The sequence below is a fragment of the Tachypleus tridentatus genome, chromosome 5 (genome assembly GCF_004210375.1).
Source record: "Tachypleus tridentatus isolate NWPU-2018 chromosome 5, ASM421037v1, whole genome shotgun sequence".
NCBI lineage: Eukaryota > Metazoa > Arthropoda > Merostomata > Xiphosura > Limulidae > Tachypleus > Tachypleus tridentatus.
Window position 1 is genome coordinate 23607657 of NC_134829.1, and position 20869 is coordinate 23628525.

General features: G+C 37.1%; 1 protein-coding gene across 2 annotated transcripts in view; it reads left to right on the forward strand.

The window, feature by feature from the left end:
• The window catches only part of LOC143250718 (uncharacterized), a 38816-nt gene that overhangs the window by 10035 nt on the left and 7912 nt on the right, over positions 1-20869 (forward strand). Inside the window, exons 1-4 of one of the 2 annotated variants that reach the window (XM_076501649.1) lie at positions 16876-17065; positions 18615-18676; positions 19784-19885; positions 20731-20757. In XM_076501649.1, the coding sequence (XP_076357764.1) occupies positions 16993-17065; positions 18615-18676; positions 19784-19885; positions 20731-20757 (264 nt within the window). In that variant the 5' untranslated portion in view covers positions 16876-16992. Of the gene's footprint in view, positions 1-16875; positions 17066-18614; positions 18677-19783; positions 19886-20730; positions 20758-20869 lie in introns of those variants that run through there. The other variant, XM_076501650.1, reaches the window with a different exon arrangement.

Here is a 20869-nt window from a genome sequence, read left to right on the forward strand (position 1 = left end):
TTGATTCTAAAGTAAATAAACCTGTGTATTTATTAGATTTTAAAGTAATGAAATAAGCCTGTGTGAACTGTTGACAAGAAAAGATAATTATTTAGTGTTTGGGATCAAATGATGATACCCTGTCGTGTAAAAAATTTTGAACATAACGTTTACTTGTTTTGAATATATTATTTGAAAACAAGTGGATTGTGTGCTGTTCGCTTATTGTTTATCGCCAACAAGTCACAGGCACCTACTTTAAAGAGTTAGACACATATAAAACTGACAACTATTAACTTGGATGATTTGTTTCAGCAATACATTCGAATTACCAAAATACTAGGTTCCATATCTGTATTTCTTGTAGAGTGCAAGTTCATTGTAGTAACCTGGTGTGATGTAACTGATTACATCAGCTTATAAAGTATAAAATCCATCCCGTTCCATGAGGTACATTATGCTAGCTATTAGGATACTGTAATTGTCAAGGTTACTTCCAATGAACCTTCAAGATATATAGGTCTGGGGCTGTGAGTAACATACTTTGTCAAAATATTGATGATAAAATAGTTCATAGAACTATTACTAAGTAACTCAACGTAAAATTGATACATGACGAATAATGAGTTATAGAGATGTTTCATTGAAACTTTAGATAAACATAGTAGGTTTGAGAAATTTAATGGATTCCAACTGTTCGAAGAAGGCCTTGGTATAGAAACCGAAACGTCATTCCATTTTCATTCTGCAGGCAGTTGCAGTCCAGTAAAGTTCTCAAACCTACTAGTTCTCGAGTTATACTTTAAATTTAATGATAGTAGGTGACGCAGATTTGTTTCAGAGATCTAACTGTAAAACCTGTCAGAATATTATTTCTGTTTTACGAAATATTGTTTTTTATTCCTTCTGCGTTCTCGTGGTATTCCTCCAACAGCATAAATGTAGTTGGGAGACTTAATTACTCGCTATAATCCAGATTCATAAAATATCCCTCTTAAACTTTCTATAAGATGGTCTTGCTGCTTATATACGGGAAAGTTTTCTCCATTATTTTCTGAATCGTAAGTATTTCATCCAAGCATATAGCTTTTCTGAAACAGACACTTCGCTTTAGTAATATTTGCTTGATTGTTTACTTTCAACTGTAAGTTTACTTTACTAAGTGATTTGTAAAGAATCTTCCACAGCAAAGAACAATGTGAGTAACTGTCGTCCATTGATCTTGTTTTGATACAGAGATGATTCAATTGACTATAGGACTTGACCAAATTTCTCAATGCAAAGAGATACTTCTAAATTTGAGTTTATTTGTTTTATCGCAAAGCTACATAATCGATTATTTGAAGTCTGTCCACCACTGGGAGTCAAACCATGGATCTTAGCACTGCGTGTCTGCAAACATACTGCCGATCCGCTAGGAGACGGACATACTTTTAGATTCCACAATACGTAAAATAGCGCAACATTTTAGTCTTAAGCGTAGATTAACTTGTTCTACCATAGATGCTGTGACTTCGTTATGTGTAGTGAAGAAGCAATTTTTTTGTTCTTCGAGAAAGGAATGAAACACACGACCATTAAATTTTCTTTTAACAACCGTCAGAAGTTTACAGGGTTGTCGATCTAGTTTTGAAATTTTGACGTGTGTTGTATGAGGGAAGAGGTCAAATGGACTTGACCCTTCCAGATATTCAAGACCTAAACTCTGATACAGTTTACACATAGACAAACGAGTGCCGCACCTTTCTTATTCTTGAGTGGAACAACCTAGGCATATATAGAAACACGTTAATGTACGAGGATAAATACTTAAACTGTTTGTTACAACGGTTAAGACTGGAGAGTTCGACCAAATCAGCCTACACGTTAATGTACGAGGATAAATACTTAAACTGTTTGTTACAACGGTTAAGACTGGAGAGTTCGACCAAATCAGCCTACCATTATTCACCAATCTCTGAAACGATCACATTGGCTCTTGAAAATTTGTGTAGTAGATTATAATCATTAAAGTGTAGCGATTAATCCACAATATAATACGTCTGAGTAGACATTATCCTACTTTTATTGTTCATTTATCATCAATATTGTCTTTAACAATAAGGTTAATTTTTGGTCATCTTAAAGTATCACTAAGTTTAATTAGTGAACAACAATTTATTAAGACATTCAATAAACAAATGAGTGAGTAACACAGCGATACATTATTTAAAATGAGCTCAGTTAGATATAATACATTTAGGCCCTGATCATTTTTTTCTATTTATTCCTTGATCTCACTGTTTCATGTACTGCCATCTGTCTTGTTTCCCAAAAGCTCTTGAGGAATATTGGTATCTGATGACCAACAAGCAAATTACTTTCATTTTGTGAGGTTGAAATACTATCGCTTGCCAGGTCAATGTACTGCCTACATTGTCAGGGGCGGGGCTTACATTAATCATTAATTATATCCGATCATTCCATGATAGATCACCACTGTAGCTGATTTTGTTTAATAGGTATTAAGCTTTCCTTTTTATATTTCTGAGAAACGCTAATGTCCACGATACCTAAATTTTCCCAAGTTAATATTTTAATTTTAATTTTAAAGATTTCAGTGGTGAATGAAAGGTTTGATGAACTGTTGCATGTTATATTTAGTACCTATAAGTTTGTTTTGAATTTCACGCAAAGCTATTCAAGAGTATCTGCGTTAGCCGTCCCTAATTTAGCAGTGTAAGACTAGAGGGAAGGCAGCTAGTTATCACCACCCACCGCCAACTCTTGGGCTACTATTTTACCAATGAATAGTGGGATTGATCCTCACTTATAACGACCCCACGGCTGAAAGGACGAGCATGTTTGGTGCGATGGGGATTCGGACCCGCGACCCTCAAATTACGAGTCGAACGCCTTAACCCACCTGGTCATGCCGAGCCAACATATCTGGGACCTCAGTAAACGTTATGTTGCAAGATAAAAGAAAAGTCATGTTATCTTTGTGTTGAAACTGTCAAGACCAAAGAAATTTTATTATGACGTAATTACAGTCTGGGGCACGCTGTAATTTAATTACTGTGGCACCGTCTAATGGCATTCTACATGGCACAACTTGACATTGATATGCAGATAGGCACAGCAACACCATTTGGTGGTATGGAAACGAACCACTCAACAAAACAATTGACATCTCAACATAAAAACTTTGTCTCCCCTAGTGGCATATTTTGGAATTACTCTCTTCTAGTAACACACCTTAGGACCATCTGTCTTCAATAATACATTTTTGTGGCACCCCTCCAACACACACACAATGAACATTTCATGGAACTATCTTCATCCTGGTGGTACTTCATGAAACTATTCGGTCTTTAGTAGCATACTTTGAAACTATCCTTATCTGGTGGTATCTCGTGGAATTATACTTTCTCTGGGACAACTCTGAAAAATTTGACGTCCATTTTTGATTTCAACGCACCGATAATTCCATTTAGACGACTTATTTGGATAATAAATTGATCACCTAAATGCTGAAACAGTGAAACTAATAGTTAAGAAAATTAAAAAATAATAATATTATAAATGTTATTTAAAAAGTATTAATTCAATAATTTGTTTGTTGTTTCTATTTTAAAGGCTTCTCAGTGGCGTAGTGGTAAGTCCGACGGTTAATAAAACTAAAAACTAAGTTTCAGTACCCGTGGAGTACAGAGTAGTTCGTTGTGTAATTGTGTTCTTAACTACAAACAACAACGATAAGAAAAACTAAAAACAGATCAATAACAACAATAAAAAGCTCTTCAGACTATTTAGATCTATCTAAATCCATTCAGTAACGACATTGTATATTTTGAATATTATTTATGGAATATATTACTAAATAGTGTTTTGTTGACCAAAAACTGAGCAAATAGTTTGTACTTTCATAGTACTTTTATGTTCTTCAGCAGAAGGTAACATAATTAGGTATCTGTGCAGTGTCTACCACGGGTATCGAAACCTAATTCTTACTTAGCCTTGTTAGTCTTGAGAGTTATCACTGAACGAAGAAGTTGAAGGGATTTTCGTTGTTGTCTGTTTTTCAGATAAAAAGAAATTTGATATATATTTATAGCGTCGTTGTGTTACAACATTTATCGTTATTACCTATAATATTGCACTGCTTGCATAATTATTTAGTTTATTGGATAGTGTAGTGGGAAAACTAGATTCGTGGCTACAATAGATATATGAGTAAATAACACAGAAAGCCAGGTGGATGAAATGATATACAGTAGAGAGATTTTACGAACAGACAGACACGACCTATACAAGAAGCTAAACTGAAAATTGACTCGGTAAGTCCTGTATTTGTATACAGAATGATAACTAAGTGGATAGGACCATAAGCTGACAACTAAATAGACTAAAAAGAATATAAATAGGTTTATGAGGATCATGGCTATCAGTACATTAGCCAGGCTCTGCCTGATTTTATGATTAAGTTTAACTTTTTGTATATTTTTCAACAACTTCCAGTTATACGTTTTATTACAGTCAGCGAGTTTTATAATTTCTTTCGCAATTATTCTCCAAATTAATGTTCTTAAAACTAAATAACTTGTAACTCATTCCATAATTGTCCTTTACAAATTAATTAAAAAGCAAAAATTTTTATTTCACTTCGCGGTATTTCGTTCTTCATCTGATATTAAACTTTAATAAAATATATGGACCTATTTTGTCAAACGACTTGTTTTGTTTATCAATTTTGCACAAAGCTACACGAGGGCTATCTGCGCTAGCCGTCCCTAATTTAGTAGTGTAAGACTAGAGGGAAGGCAGCTACTCATCACCACCAACCGCCAACTCTTGGGTTACTCTTTTACCAACGAATAGTGGGATTGACCATCACATTATAACGCCCCCACCGCTGAATGGGAGAGCATGTTTGGTGTGACAGGGATTCTAACCCGCGACCCTCGGATTACGAGTCGAGTGCCTTAACCACCTGGTCATGCTGGGCCTTGCCAGGTGATAAAATTAATGTTTTAACCTGAACATGTTATAACTAAAAATGTTCAATCCTTGGTGACTTAGAAGACGCGGTTCAGAAGAAAATAAAAATCAAATATTATTTCGTTACGTCACTCAGCGTCAAATGTTTTCTGTTCAATCCTCTAAGCTTCAACTGTTTTTTTTTTTTTTTCATACTCGCGAATTTCTATTATTTTACTTCTATTTCGTTATCTAATGAATCAGTACACAAACCAGCTGACCAAAAAGACTAGAGGGAAGGTAGCTAGTCATCACCACCTACCGCCAACTTTTGGGCTACGCTTTTACTAACGAATAGTGGGATTGGCTGTCACATTATACGCCCCCACGGCTGAAAGGGCGAGAATATTTTGGCGCGAAGGGGATGCGAACCCGCGACCCTCAGATTACGAGTCGCACGCCTAAACACTCTTGGCCATGCCGGGCCCTTATTACTCGTGTATTAACATTTCAGTAACACGTCTTTCCAGCAAAAATAAATAAAAAAATAATAACAAAGACTTAACGAAAACAATGTAAAAAAGACAAAAATTCATGAATTTACAAGTGAACAATACTATGATATGCTTTGTGTTTCAGAGTGATTCATCATTCTTTCTTTCATGAGATGGGACAGCGTGGTACTGATAATTGCGCTGAGTAGTGTGAAATGTAACCATATATTCATGTTTGAAAATTAGTGTCACGTGGCACATATTTGTAATTTTAGTAAACGTTATATGCCCCTTTGGCGCGTAAGGAACAAAGTGCAATAATATTGGAATTTCAAAATGAGACGTGTTCACACTTGACTATTGGGGCGCCCTCTTGTGTCCCCACTTGGCATTCATGTTTTGTCGAACTCAGCAACGTTCTCTGGTGATTCGCAGAAAATAATACTTAACAGAATATATGTTAACGCGATTGGACGATCAGTATAGATAATCACATCATGCCTATGACATATTTGGAAATATTTTCCTTCTGGCGCCGGTCTGAGAACTATTTAATCTATTTATCATGACAGGCTATATATCAATCGCTTGGAAACAAGCTGATGCTATTACGTACCCGAAGAAGGATCAACCAACAAATAACACTGCAAACTACAGACTGTCAGACTGGCCCACTAGTGGCACAGGAATACGTCTGCGGACTTACAACGCTGGAAACCGTGTTTAAATACCCGTGGTGGGTAGAGCACAGATAGCCCTCTATGTAGCTTTTTGCTTAATTGCAAACAAACGAACGAACTGCCAGTGTAACCAGGAAAATTGCTGAGGAAATACTAAACAATATATTACTTACGTATCTAGAATGAGGCTAAGTTCAAAAGGCCTTTAGAAAATACCGACAAACAACTGATCATATAAATAGATTAGCAAGGAAATGATAAATATCAGTAATAAAAGCTACTGCACGGTCGGATGTTTCCTCGTCTTAGATAAAGTAGTGGACAAAATTTGGCACAAAAGCCTCAGATATAAGTTGTCTTAGAGCGAGGTATTTTTTTAGTCTGACAGGTAATAATCAAGGAATTTCACCAGACACTACACTAAGAATATTTGTTTTTCTTATAGTAAAGCTACATCGGGCTATCTGCTGTGTCCAATTGAGAAGAATCGAACCTCTGATTTTAACGTTGTACGTCTGTAGATTTACCGCTGACACAGCAGTGGATTCACTGATAATCTAAAAAACATGCGTTAGGCCAGTCATATGTTAAATGTTTCTGACATACAGATAGGTGATTTACAGAAAACACAAAACTTTTTACTAACAAAAGTTTATACGACAAATTCAAGTTTTTTACACTCATACTAAAATGTCACTCAGTTTTCTGACGAAAACGGCCTGATAAGTAACATATAGATATCATATATAATGGATAAAATTATAAATGCCTCTCGCTATTAAAAAACAAAATTATTAAAACGGACGCTTAGTGCTAGGCATTACAAAATTTTCCCGATACTATTATAATTTAATTTTAAAAAGAGTAATTCATTTATGCTGAAATACATTTATTTGTGCATATGACATTGTTATTACAATGAACTGTAGTGTGAACGTAATCCACTGTGTAAACCTTCATCAGATATTTGTGCGTAGTTATGTAAAATTGATGACATCAACCAAAATATATGTACAAGGCCTAAGAAGGACAATTTTAAATTTTAATTACGGGCATTAAGTAAATAAACCTACTACTATGTGAGTGTGGAAAGTACCACTGGAAATATTCCACGTGGACTAAATATAACCTCAGCTACCTGGACACATCACTAGCGTGAAGGTCATGGAAACACCTTCCAAGGCAAAGTCCACTAAATTACAATGTCGAATAGTAAGTATGACAAAAATTATCTCAGAGGGAAAATAAATTAAACTTTAAAACCTGTAACAGCTGCTACAACAATTAAATGGCAAAATTAACAGAAGAGAATTCTACTAATGGAGGTCAAAGATCAAAGGTGTACTAAACCTTTCCAGGTTCAAACATACCAAACCTAAAAAAACGATACAACGGATGATATATTTATGTCTTCTCCATCTGTATGTCTGGATATTTTGATGTGTCTTCAAGTACGATACGAAAATATTCTTTTTAAAAACTAGTTTGAACACACAATGCTGTAGAAGATGTATTATGGTAAATAATGAGGACCTTTTCTAGTATTATATTCCCTTTTTCGGAAGTAATACAGAAACAAGTCGAAATATCGAAATAGAAAAATAATCTACATCAAATTATCTATCCAAGTGGCTCAGCAATACTCTGACAGCTTATAAAGCTAAAAATCTGGTTTCGATACTCGTGTTGGACAGAGCACAGACAGCTTATAAAGCTAAAAATCTGGTTTCGATACTCGTGTTGGACAGAGCACAGATAACTTATAAAGCTAAAAATCTGGTTTCGATACTCGTGTTGGACAGAGCACAGACAGCTTATAAAGCTAAAAATCTGGTTTCGATACTCGTGTTGGACAGAGCACAGCAGCTTATAAAGCTAAAAATCTGGTTTCGACACTCGTCTTGGACAGAGCACACACAGCTTATAAAGCTAAAAATCTGGTTTCGATACTCGTGTTGGACAGAGCACAGACAGCTTATAAAGCTACAAATCTGGTTTCGATACTCGTGTTGGACAGAACACAGACAGCTTATAAAGCTAAAAATCTGGTTTCGATACTCGTGTTAGACAGAACACAGACAGCTTATAAAGCTAAAAATCTGGTTTCGATACTCGTGTTGGACAGAACACAGACAGCTTATAAAGCTAAAAATCTGGTTTCGATACTCGTGTTGGACAGAGCACAGACAGCTTATAAGGCTAAAAATCTGGTTTCGATACTCGTGTTGGACAGAGCACAGACAGCTTATAAAGCTAAAAATCTGGTTTCGATACTCGTGTTGGACAGAGCACAGACAGCTTATAAAGCTAAAAATCTGGTTTCGACACTCGTGTTGGACAGAGCACAGACAGCTTATAAAGCTAAAAATCTGGTTTCGACACTCGTGTTGGACAGAGCACAGACAGCTTATAAAGCTAAAAAATCTGGTTTCGACACTCGTGTTGGACAGAGCACAGACAGCTTATAAAGCTAAAAATCTGGTTTCGACACTCGTGTTGGACAGAGCACAGACAGCTTATAAAGCTAAAAATCTGGTTTCGAAACTTGTGTTGGACAGAACACAGACAGCTTATAAAGCTAAACATCTGGTTTCGGCACTCGTGTTGGACAGAGCACAGACAGCGTATAAAGCTAAAAATCTGGTTTCGACACTCGTGATGGACAGAACACAGACAGCTTATAAAGCTAAAAATCTGGTTTCGACACTCGTGTTGGACAGAGCACAGACAGCTTATAAAGCTAAAAATCTGGTTTCGATACTCGTGTTCGACAGAGCACAGACAGCTCATAAAGCTAAAAATCTGGTTTCGATACTCGTGTTGGACAGAGCACAGACAGCTTATAAAGCTAAAAATCTGGTTTCGACACTCGTGTTGGACAGAGCACAGACAGCTTATAAAGCTAAAAATCTGGTTTCGATACTCGTGTTGGACAGAGCACAGACAGCTTATAAAGATAAAAATCTGGTTCCGATACTCGTGTTGGATAGAACACAGACAGCTTATAAAGCTAAAATTCTGGTTTCGATACTCGTGTTGGACAGAGCACAGACAGCTTATAAAGCTAAAAATCTGGTTTCGATACTCGTGTTGGACAGGACACAGACAGCTTATAAAGCTAAAAATCTGGTTTCGACACTCGTGTTGGACAGAGCACAGACAGCTTATAAAGCTAAAAATCTGGTTTCGACACTCGTGTTGGACAGAGCACAGACAGCTTATAAAGCTAAAAATCTGGTTTCGATACTCGTGTTCGACAGAGCACAGACAGCTCATAAAGCTAAAAATCTGGTTTCGACACTCGTGTTGGACAGAGCACAGACAGCTTATAAAGCTAAAAATCTGGTTTCGAAACTTGTGTTGGACAGAACACAGACAGCTTATAAAGCTAAACATCTGGTTTCGACACTCGTGATGGACAGAACACAGACAGCTCATAAAGCTAAAAATCTGGTTTCGACACTCGTGTTGGACAGAGCACAGACAGCTTATAAAGCTAAAAATCTGGTTTCGAAACTTGTGTTGGACAGAACACAGACAGCTTATAAAGCTAAACATCTGGTTTCGACACTCGTGATGGACAGAACACAGACAGCTTATAAAGCTAAAAATCTGGTTTCGACACTCGTGTTGGACAGAGCACAGACAGCTTATAAAGCTAAAAATCTGGTTTCGATACTCGTGTTGGACAGAGCACAGACAGCTCATAAAGCTAAAAATCTGGTTTCGATACTCGTGTTGGACAGAGCACAGACAGCTTATAAAGATAAAAAATCTGGTTCCGATACTCGTGTTGGACAGAACACAGACAGCTTATAAAAATAAAAATCTGGTTTCGATACTCGTGTTGGACAGAACACAGAAAGCTTATAAAGATAAAAATCTGGTTTCGACACTCGTGTTGGACAGAGCACAGACAGCTTATAAAGATAAAAATCTGGTTTCGACACTCATGTTGGACAGAACACAGACAGCTTATAAAGCTAAAAATCTGGTTTCGAAACTTGTGTTGGACAGAACACAGACAGCTTATAAAGCTAAAAATCTGGTTTCGATACTCGTGTTGGACAGAGCACAGACAGCTTATAAAGCTAAAAATCTGGTTTCGACACTCGTGTTGGACAGAGCACAGACAGCTTATAAAGCTAAAAATCTGGTTTCGACACTCGTGTTGGACAGAGCACAGACAGCTTATAAAGCTAAAAATCTGGTTTCGACACTCGTGTTGGACAGAGCACAGACAGCTTATAAAGCTAAAATCTGGTTTCGACACTCGTGTTGGACAGAGCACAGACAGCTTATAAAGCTAAAAAATCTGGTTTCGAAACTTGTGTTGGACAGAACACAGACAGCTTATAAAGCTAAACATCTGGTTTCGGCACTCGTGTTGGACAGAGCACAGACAGCGTATAAAGCTAAAAATCTGGTTTCGACACTCGTGATGGACAGAACACAGACAGCTTATAAAGCTAAAAATCTGGTTTCGACACTCGTGTTGGACAGAGCACAGACAGCTTATAAAGCTAAAAATCTGGTTTCGATACTCGTGTTCGACAGAGCACAGACAGCTCATAAAGCTAAAAAATCTGGTTTCGACACTCGTGTTGGACAGAGCACAGACAGCTTATAAAGCTAAAAATCTGGTTTCGACACTCGTGTTGGACAGAGCACAGACAGCTTATAAAGCTAAAAATCTGGTTTCGATACTCGTGTTGGACAGAGCACAGACAGCTCATAAAGCTAAAAATCTGGTTTCGATACTCGTGTTGGACAGGACACAGACAGCTTATAAAGCTAAAAATCTGGTTTCGATACTCGTGTTGGACAGAGCACAGCAGCTTATAAAGCTAAAAATCTGGTTTCGACACTCGTCTTGGACAGAGCACACACAGCTTATAAAGCTAAAAATCTGGTTTCGATACTCGTGTTGGACAGAGCACAGACAGCTTATAAAGCTACAAATCTGGTTTCGATACTCGTGTTGGACAGAACACAGACAGCTTATAAAGCTAAAAATCTGGTTTCGATACTCGTGTTAGACAGAACACAGACAGCTTATAAAGCTAAAAAATCTGGTTTCGATACTCGTGTTGGACAGAACACAGACAGCTTATAAAGCTAAAAATCTGGTTTCGATACTCGTGTTGGACAGAGCACAGACAGCTTATAAGGCTAAAAATCTGGTTTCGATACTCGTGTTGGACAGAGCACAGACAGCTTATAAAGCTAAAAATCTGGTTTCGATACTCGTGTTGGACAGAGCACAGACAGCTTATAAAGCTAAAAATCTGGTTTCGACACTCGTGTTGGACAGAGCACAGACAGCTTATAAAGCTAAAAAATCTGGTTTCGACACTCGTGTTGGACAGAGCACAGACAGCTTATAAAGCTAGAAATCTGGTTTCGACACTCGTGTTGGACAGAGCACAGACAGCTTATAAAGCTAAAAAATCTGGTTTCGACACTCGTGTTGGACAGAGCACAGACAGCTTATAAAGCTAAAAATCTGGTTTCGAAACTTGTGTTGGACAGAACACAGACAGCTTATAAAGCTAAACATCTGGTTTCGGCACTCGTGTTGGACAGAGCACAGACAGCGTATAAAGCTAAAAATCTGGTTTCGACACTCGTGATGGACAGAACACAGACAGCTTATAAAGCTAAAAAATCTGGTTTCGACACTCGTGTTGGACAGAGCACAGACAGCTTATAAAGCTAAAAATCTGGTTTCGATACTCGTGTTCGACAGAGCACAGACAGCTCATAAAGCTAAAAATCTGGTTTCGATACTCGTGTTGGACAGAGCACAGACAGCTTATAAAGCTAAAAATCTGGTTTCGACACTCGTGTTGGACAGAGCACAGACAGCTTATAAAGCTAAAAATCTGGTTTCGATACTCGTGTTGGACAGAGCACAGACAGCTTATAAAGATAAAAAATCTGGTTCCGATACTCGTGTTGGATAGAACACAGACAGCTTATAAAGCTAAAATTCTGGTTTCGATACTCGTGTTGGACAGAGCACAGACAGCTTATAAAGCTAAAAATCTGGTTTCGATACTCGTGTTGGACAGGACACAGACAGCTTATAAAGCTAAAAATCTGGTTTCGACACTCGTGTTGGACAGAGCACAGACAGCTTATAAAGCTAAAAATCTGGTTTCGACACTCGTGTTGGACAGAGCACAGACAGCTTATAAAGCTAAAAATCTGGTTTCGATACTCGTGTTCGACAGAGCACAGACAGCTCATAAAGCTAAAAAATCTGGTTTCGACACTCGTGTTGGACAGAGCACAGACAGCTTATAAAGCTAAAAATCTGGTTTCGAAACTTGTGTTGGACAGAACACAGACAGCTTATAAAGCTAAACATCTGGTTTCGACACTCGTGATGGACAGAACACAGACAGCTTATAAAGCTAAAAATCTGGTTTCGACACTCGTGTTGGACAGAGCACAGACAGCTTATAAAGCTAAAAATCTGGTTTCGATACTCGTGTTGGACAGAGCACAGACAGCTCATAAAGCTAAAAATCTGGTTTCGATACTCGTGTTGGACAGAGCACAGACAGCTTATAAAGATAAAAATCTGGTTCCGATACTCGTGTTGGACAGAACACAGACAGCTTATAAAAATAAAAATCTGGTTTCGATACTCGTGTTGGACAGAACACAGAAAGCTTATAAAGATAAAAATCTGGTTTCGACACTCGTGTTGGACAGAGCACAGACAGCTTATAAAGATAAAAATCTGGTTTCGACACTCGTGTTGGACAGAACACAGACAGCTTATAAAGCTAAAAATCTGGTTTCGAAACTTGTGTTGGACAGAACACAGACAGCTTATAAAGCTAAAAATCTGGTTTCGATACTCGTGTTGGACAGAGCACAGACAGCTTATAAAGCTAAAAAATCTGGTTTCGACACTCGTGTTGGACAGAGCACAGACAGCTTATAAAGCTAAAATCTGGTTTCGACACTCGTGTTGGACAGAGCACAGACAGCTTATAAAGCTAAAAATCTGGTTTCGACACTCGTGTTGGACAGAGCACAGACAGCTTATAAAGCTAAAAATCTGGTTTCGACACTCGTGTTGGACAGAGCACAGACAGCTTATAAAGCTAAAAATCTGGTTTCGAAACTTGTGTTGGACAGAACACAGACAGCTTATAAAGCTAAACATCTGGTTTCGGCACTCGTGTTGGACAGAGCACAGACAGCGTATAAAGCTAAAAATCTGGTTTCGACACTCGTGATGGACAGAACACAGACAGCTTATAAAGCTAAAATCTGGTTTCGACACTCGTGTTGGACAGAGCACAGACAGCTTATAAAGCTAAAAATCTGGTTTCGATACTCGTGTTCGACAGAGCACAGACAGCTCATAAAGCTAAAAATCTGGTTTCGACACTCGTGTTGGACAGAGCACAGACAGCTTATAAAGCTAAAAATCTGGTTTCGACACTCGTGTTGGACAGAGCACAGACAGCTTATAAAGCTAAAAATCTGGTTTCGACACTCGTGTTGGACAGAGCACAGACAGCTTATAAAGCTAAAAATCTGGTTTCGACACTCGTGTTGGACAGAGCACAGACAGCTTATAAAGCTAAAAAATCTGGTTTCGATACTCGTGTTCGACAGAGCACAGACAGCTCATAAAGCTAAAAATCTGGTTTCGACACTCGTGTTGGACAGAGCACAGACAGCTTATAAAGCTAAAAATCTGGTTTCGAAACTTGTGTTGGACAGAACACAGACAGCTTATAAAGCTAAACATCTGGTTTCGACACTCGTGATGGACAGAACACAGACAGCTTATAAAGCTAAAAATCTGGTTTCGACACTCGTGTTGGACAGAGCACAGACAGCTTATAAAGCTAAAAATCTGGTTTCGATACTCGTGTTGGACAGAGCACAGACAACTCATAAAGCTAAAAATCTGGTTTCGATACTCGTGTTGGACAGAGCACAGACAGCTTATAAAGATAAAAATCTGGTTCCGATACTCGTGTTGGACAGAACACAGACAGCTTATAAAGCTAAAATTCTGGTTTCGATACTCGTGTTGGACAGAACACAGACAGCTTATAAAGCTAAAAATCTGGTTTCAAAACTCGTGTTCGACAGAGCACAGACAGCTTATAAAAATAAAAATCTGGTTTCGATACTCGTGTTGGACAGAACACAGAAAGCTTATAAAGATAAAAATCTGGTTTCGACACTCGTGTTGGACAGAGCACAGACAGCTTATAAAGATAAAAATCTGGTTTCGACACTCGTGTTGGACAGAACACAGACAGCTTATAAAGCTAAAAATCTGGTTTCGAAACTTGTGTTGGACAGAACACAGACAGCTTATAAAGCTAAAAATCTGGTTTCAAAACTCGTGTTCGACAGAGCACAGACAGCTTATAAAAATAAAAATCTGGTTTCGATACTCGTGTTGGACAGAACACAGAAAGCTTATAAAGATAAAAATCTGGTTTCGACACTCGTGTTGGACAGAGCACAGACAGCTTATAAAGATAAAAAATCTGGTTTCGACACTCGTGTTGGACAGAACACAGACAGCTTATAAAGCTAAAAATCTGGTTTCGAAACTTGTGTTGGACAGAACACAGACAGCTTATAAAGCTAAACATCTGGTTTCGACACTCGTGATGGACAGAACACAGACAGCTTATAAAGCTAAAAATCTGGTTTCGACACTCGTGTTGGACAGAGCACAGACAGCTTATAAAGCTAAAAATCTGGTTTCGATACTCGTGTTGGACAGAGCACAGACAGCTCATAAAGCTAAAAATCTGGTTTCGATACTCGTGTTGGACAGAGCACAGACAGCTTATAAAGATAAAAATCTGGTTCCGATACTCGTGTTGGACAGAACACAGACAGCTTATAAAGCTAAAATTCTGGTTTCGATACTCGTGTTGGACAGAACACAGACAGCTTATAAAGCTAAAAATCTGGTTTCAAAACTCGTGTTCGACAGAGCACAGACAGCTTATAAAAATAAAAATCTGGTTTCGATACTCGTGTTGGACAGAACACAGAAAGCTTATAAAGATAAAAATCTGGTTTCGACACTCGTGTTGGACAGAGCACAGACAGCTTATAAAGATAAAAATCTGGTTTCGACACTCGTGTTGGACAGAACACAGACAGCTTATAAAGCTAAAAATCTGGTTTCGATACTCGTGTTGGTCAGAGCACAGACAGCTTATTGTGTTACTTTGTGCTGTAAACAAACAAACATAAACTTATCGTTTAGTTACAGTAGTTAAATATGTTAATATTGTCTAATGCAGTAGTCTTTGGTTTTTAACTTTTTTCCACAAAATGTAAACGCCCGCTATTTCGTTTTCGTTAATTCCACTGACCGGAATTTGGTATCCAAAAACCACATTTTCTGTGTATTTCAATAAGGTATTACTGAATTTTAACACCGGTACTGACTTTTTGCCACTGATTTTACAGGTCCTCTTTTGTTTACTTACTTTAATTTGGGACCTGGCATGGCCAAGCGTGTTAATGCGTGCGACTCGTAATCTGAGGGTCGCGGGTTCGCATCCCCGTTGCGCCAAACATGCTCGCCCTTTCAGCCGTGGGGGCGTTATAATGTGACGGTGAATCCCAGTATTCGTTGGTAAAAGAGTAGCCCATCTGTTGGCGGTGGGTGGTGATGACTAGCTGCCTTCCCTCTAGTCTTATACTGCTAAATTAGGGACGGCTAACACAGATAGCCCTCGAGTAGCTTTGTGCTAAATTAAAAAAACAATCAAACAAACTTTAATTTGGTATGCAAGTGCATCAGGCGATTTATGTAAAATCAGGTGATGTACGGTGTTCTTTAGAAAAAGCAGAATGCTAGTATTCAGTAAATTCAATACTGAATAGTTAACGAAAAAACATTTTCTACTTGAAAACGACATTAACAGAAAATGTATATCAAACGTGTTTAATACGAACACACACACAGACAGAGCAACAAATATGTTAAGTTTTGTTTTGTTTTTACTTTCGCGCATAGCTACACGAGGGCTATATACGCTAGCCGTCCCTAATTTAGCAGTGTAAGACTTGAGGGAAGGCAGCTCATCATCACCACCCACCGCCAACAGATGGGCTACTCTTTTACCAACGAATAGTGGGATTGACTGTAACTTTATAACGCCCCCACTGCTGAAAGTGCGAGCACGTTTAATGCGAAGGGGATTCGAACCCGCAACCCTCAGATTGCGAATTGAGCACTCTAACCACCTGGCCATGCCAGGTTCAAATATGTTAAGCTAGTTAGTTAACACAATACATAATATGTGGTTGGGATGTTATTTTTGATATCTTTATTTGTTTCTTTTGAGCGCTCAGGATCATACAAACCCTTTATTTCATTTATTTGTTTGTTTAGAATTGAGCACAAAGCTACACAATAAGCTATCTGTGATATGAACACCAAGGGTATCGAAACCTGGTTTCTAGCGGTGTGAGTCCACAGACATGCCGCTGTGCCACTGAGGGGCACAAATTATATGTTTGTAATAGCTCGCAATCTTCGATACCATAACCAACAGGTTGTAGATATTATTAGCGTCAGTGAGTGATCGTATTTATTTTAAATAATAAATATAAAGTGTGGTAAATAAGTTCATATAATGTTTGATAAGTAGAAGCTTACTTGATCTGCGTAAAAACAATACTGACTTGACATCAGAATCTGCGACACAATCTTATCAAATAAAACTACAGAAAGTGAAACAAGCAGTGTAATATCAACGGTAACCAGGTTGTAACCTTCCCACAAGTCATACTTGTTTAGCTTTTAAAAACAGGACTGGAAGAGAGAACTCTACAACTGTAGTAAAAATACCAGTAATTTCAAGATGAAGGGCTTTCTGATCATTGCTGTTTTCTGTATTACTCTGGTTTTTGTAGAGAACCAGATGCCATATTGTGGTAAGTCAGAAATACGTTATTTTTAGTTTATTTATGTTGATGGGAATGCCATTAATTATATTCTTAGTAGTATTTTGTTTCTCTGATAAACAATATTTTATCGCTGTCTTATAAATAGATTTTCAGAATTGTTATTATGACATGTTAGATGAAAATTTCTGTAGCTAAAAAGACATTTCATATAATGACTACATAGCTCCAGCAAATTCATCGAAATTATGAGTTATCATGTCCTAAACAGAATTAGTGCAGTTTTTCTCTTTACTTATTATTTTGTTATTTCAATTTTTATGAGACTTTGAGAGTTTTATTATGTATCTGTTCTTCTATCTGGCTCTTAACGTGAAATCAACGTTTTACTAATAATGCTTCATACATTTTAGGTGAAATAAAATAGATCAGTACATATTGAGGGGCGTAACTACACAGAAATATTGTCTGATTTACAGATCAGAATGGCTTAAGTTGTTAATTAACGGATACCATTCCTCTAAGTGCTTGTTTTTACATTTCGCGCAAAGATACACGAGGGTTATCTCCGCTAGCCGTCCCTAATTTAGGGTTTAAGACAGCTAGTCATCTCTACCTACTGCCAACTCTTGGGCTACTCTTTTGTCAACGAATTGTGGATTGACCGTCATTTATAACGTCCCCGCGCTTGAAAGGAAGAGCATATTTGGTGTAACGGGGATTCGAACCCGCGACCCTCAGATTAGGAGCAAAGCGTTTTGACCACCTGCCCATGCCGGGCCTTCCTCTAAGTAAGCCAAATAAATTAACATTACTCTCAACTCGATTAGTAGGTCACTTGTGCACCTTACTGCGTCAAAAAGAGGAACTGTAAAAATAATACATATATATATTTATGTTACATTTTATCTCCTTAAGTATTGTAAAGTAGATAATATTTTAATTTTGTTTAACAAATAAATCAAAAGAACCTGTACAACAACAGATGCAATTGCAACAATATTTTCACATAGCTGTCCGTATCTCTCTTTCTTTTAAACAGCAGCGGTAACTTAAGCTAGTTAATATCATATCATAACTAACTTTCTCCTTTTAACAGCTCCAGACATGAAAGTACAGTATTCATGCTGTAATGTCATGTTATCATAGCTTACTTTCTAGAACATGTTTCGTTATTCTTTGTATAATCTTTTTGTTTTAGTCACAGTTAGTTATTTATTCTACTAAAGTTTTTAATAAAATGGAAATATTTATAACTGTTGTGAATTTCAAGTGTATATTAGTCAGATGTTATTATCATTTCGTAACGGTGAAAAAACTTCCTTCGGGCCGTTGATATTTGCTGTATCTCTCCCTGTCGAGAGCTCCACTTGGACTTATAAAATTGCGTGATAACTTGCTGATAAACTGATCTTTGGTAATTGATAATTAGCTGGTAAAAACGACCAAGAAACCATTCGTTTACAAATCGTTTCATTCTGTGAGTGTAAAAATTTCATAAACCAAATACGCTTTTTAAACGCACACGTGCTCGTAATGAAAGACCAATATAAATCTCTCTTTTTTTGTTTTTTGACAGATCTTGACAAAAACAATTTGAAAGAATTTGCCAAATGTGTAAGAAGAGAGTTTTCAATTGAGGTTGGTCACGTTTCTAATGTGAAAATAATGTTTAATATTATAATCTATAACCTTAATTACTGGTGATTAACTTTGAATAAACTGTACCCAGTGAAATGAAAGTTTGATTTGAATTTGAGCAAACAAAGCTACAAGAAAGCTCCCTGTGCTAGCCCTCTTTAATTTAACAGTAAAAGACAAGAAGGAAAGCAGCTAGTCATCACCACTATTGTTCTATCCTTCTAGGAACGACTAGTGGGATAGACTGAGACATTATAACTCCTCCACGGCTGCAAGAGCCAGCATGTTTGGTGGGAGAAGAATTCGAACCTGAGACCTGCAAATTACGAATCAAGCATCGTAACCATCTGGCAGTGTTAGGCTAGCATTGAAAGAAATGTATCTAAATGTCTTAAATTCCTAAAGCCTTTTTGTTGTTGATTGAAGTTAAGCACAAAGCAACACAATGGGCTATCTGTGCTATGCCCACCACGATTATCGAAACCCAGATTCTAGCGTTGTAAATCCGCGGATATAACGCTTTACCACTAGGGGGGCGGGGGCGGTAATTCCTAAGCTCGTTAAAAGTTTCGAAATATATATTTTTTTCGATGAAAGTTAATAAACATCTAATTACTATAAAACAAAATACCATAGCATATGGATTGTAAACAGTAACATAATGAGTCAAAATATAATATACAGGAGAAACACAAGGGAAATAAGTTCAGATTAACTTGACTTAAAATGAGCGTAAAACAGTATTTATCCTGAAGATTAGACGCGTTTATTTATTTTTAATAAATACAAAAATCTTTGTTTCATGAAGAGACCTTTATCCACATTATTAGTTGAAAAGGTCATAAACAAATAAAATAAATATAATGTATGTCTAGTTTTACTGACGTGTGAGACTCACTTATACTTTACTATACGCATTGCTTTTATTATTATCATTGAAACTACTTTCAGAAGTTAAAACTTATTTCAAATTTCATTATAGAATTATAATCAATTCATAATTATGTTATGGTTATCAATTACAGCGTTTACACAATGGATAATGGCCTTTTTACACAAAGAATTAGCTTGTTTTAGGTGTAACTCAATGCCTTGGGCTTATTTCAGGCCCTAGAGATCTGGGACTCTTGTCGAGGTCACATATTACCAGAAGAGGATGAGCTCACAACTGTGAGAGCTTTGTGCAAAATGAACGAAACTGGACGAAAGGTAGGACAACATTAGAGCACCTTAATTTAGTAAACACAGAAAAATATAGCGATGAAAATAATTGGTCTTCTACTCAGATTGATATCTGAAACTAATAGTCTCCATATACAATAACTGGTCTTCTACTCAGATTGATATTTGAAACTAATAGTCTCCATATACAATAACTGGTTTTCTACTCAGATTGATATTTGAAACTAATAGTCTCCATATACAATAACTAGTCATCTAATCAGATTGATATCTGAAACTAATATTCTCCATATACAATAACTGGTCTTCTACTCAGATTGATATCTGAAACTAATAGTCACCATATACAATATCGGTCTTCTACTCAGATTGATATTTAGATCTAATAGTCTCCAAACAAAATAATTGGTCATCTATTCAGATTTATATTTAGAACTAATGATCTCCATACACAATACTTTGGCAACTACTGGGATTGATGTTTAGACTTAATATGTCTTTAATACACAACAATTTGTCCTCTACCGAGACTATGGTTTAGAAATAAAGTGACTCTGCCACACAGCCATTTGTTAACTACTGATACTGGTGTTTAAAGTTAAGGTATCCTCAATGCACATTAATATGTCAGCTACTGAAATACGCTGGTATAGGTACGAAGTACTTGAGAAACATTTATTTTTCAGTTATAGAGACTGGAATCTCCTAGAGTGAAACCCATACACGCAATATCTGTTTCGCATGATTACAGATTACTCTATCATCTGAGTGTAGTGTATGATAACCGTTGTATTCGTGATGAATATTTTCGAAGAGTATGAACTTTATTGATGCTTCATTCGAATTATTTATTTATTCGTTTCTTCTTTTAGCTGTCCAGTTGTTTGAGACCACTACTGGTAAGTAGCAATGTTTTCAACTATTTTAACGAGTAAATTGAGATATAATAGAATTCAAGTAAATCAGTTTTTGTTTTGTTTTTGAATTTCGCGCAAAGCTACTGGAGGGCTA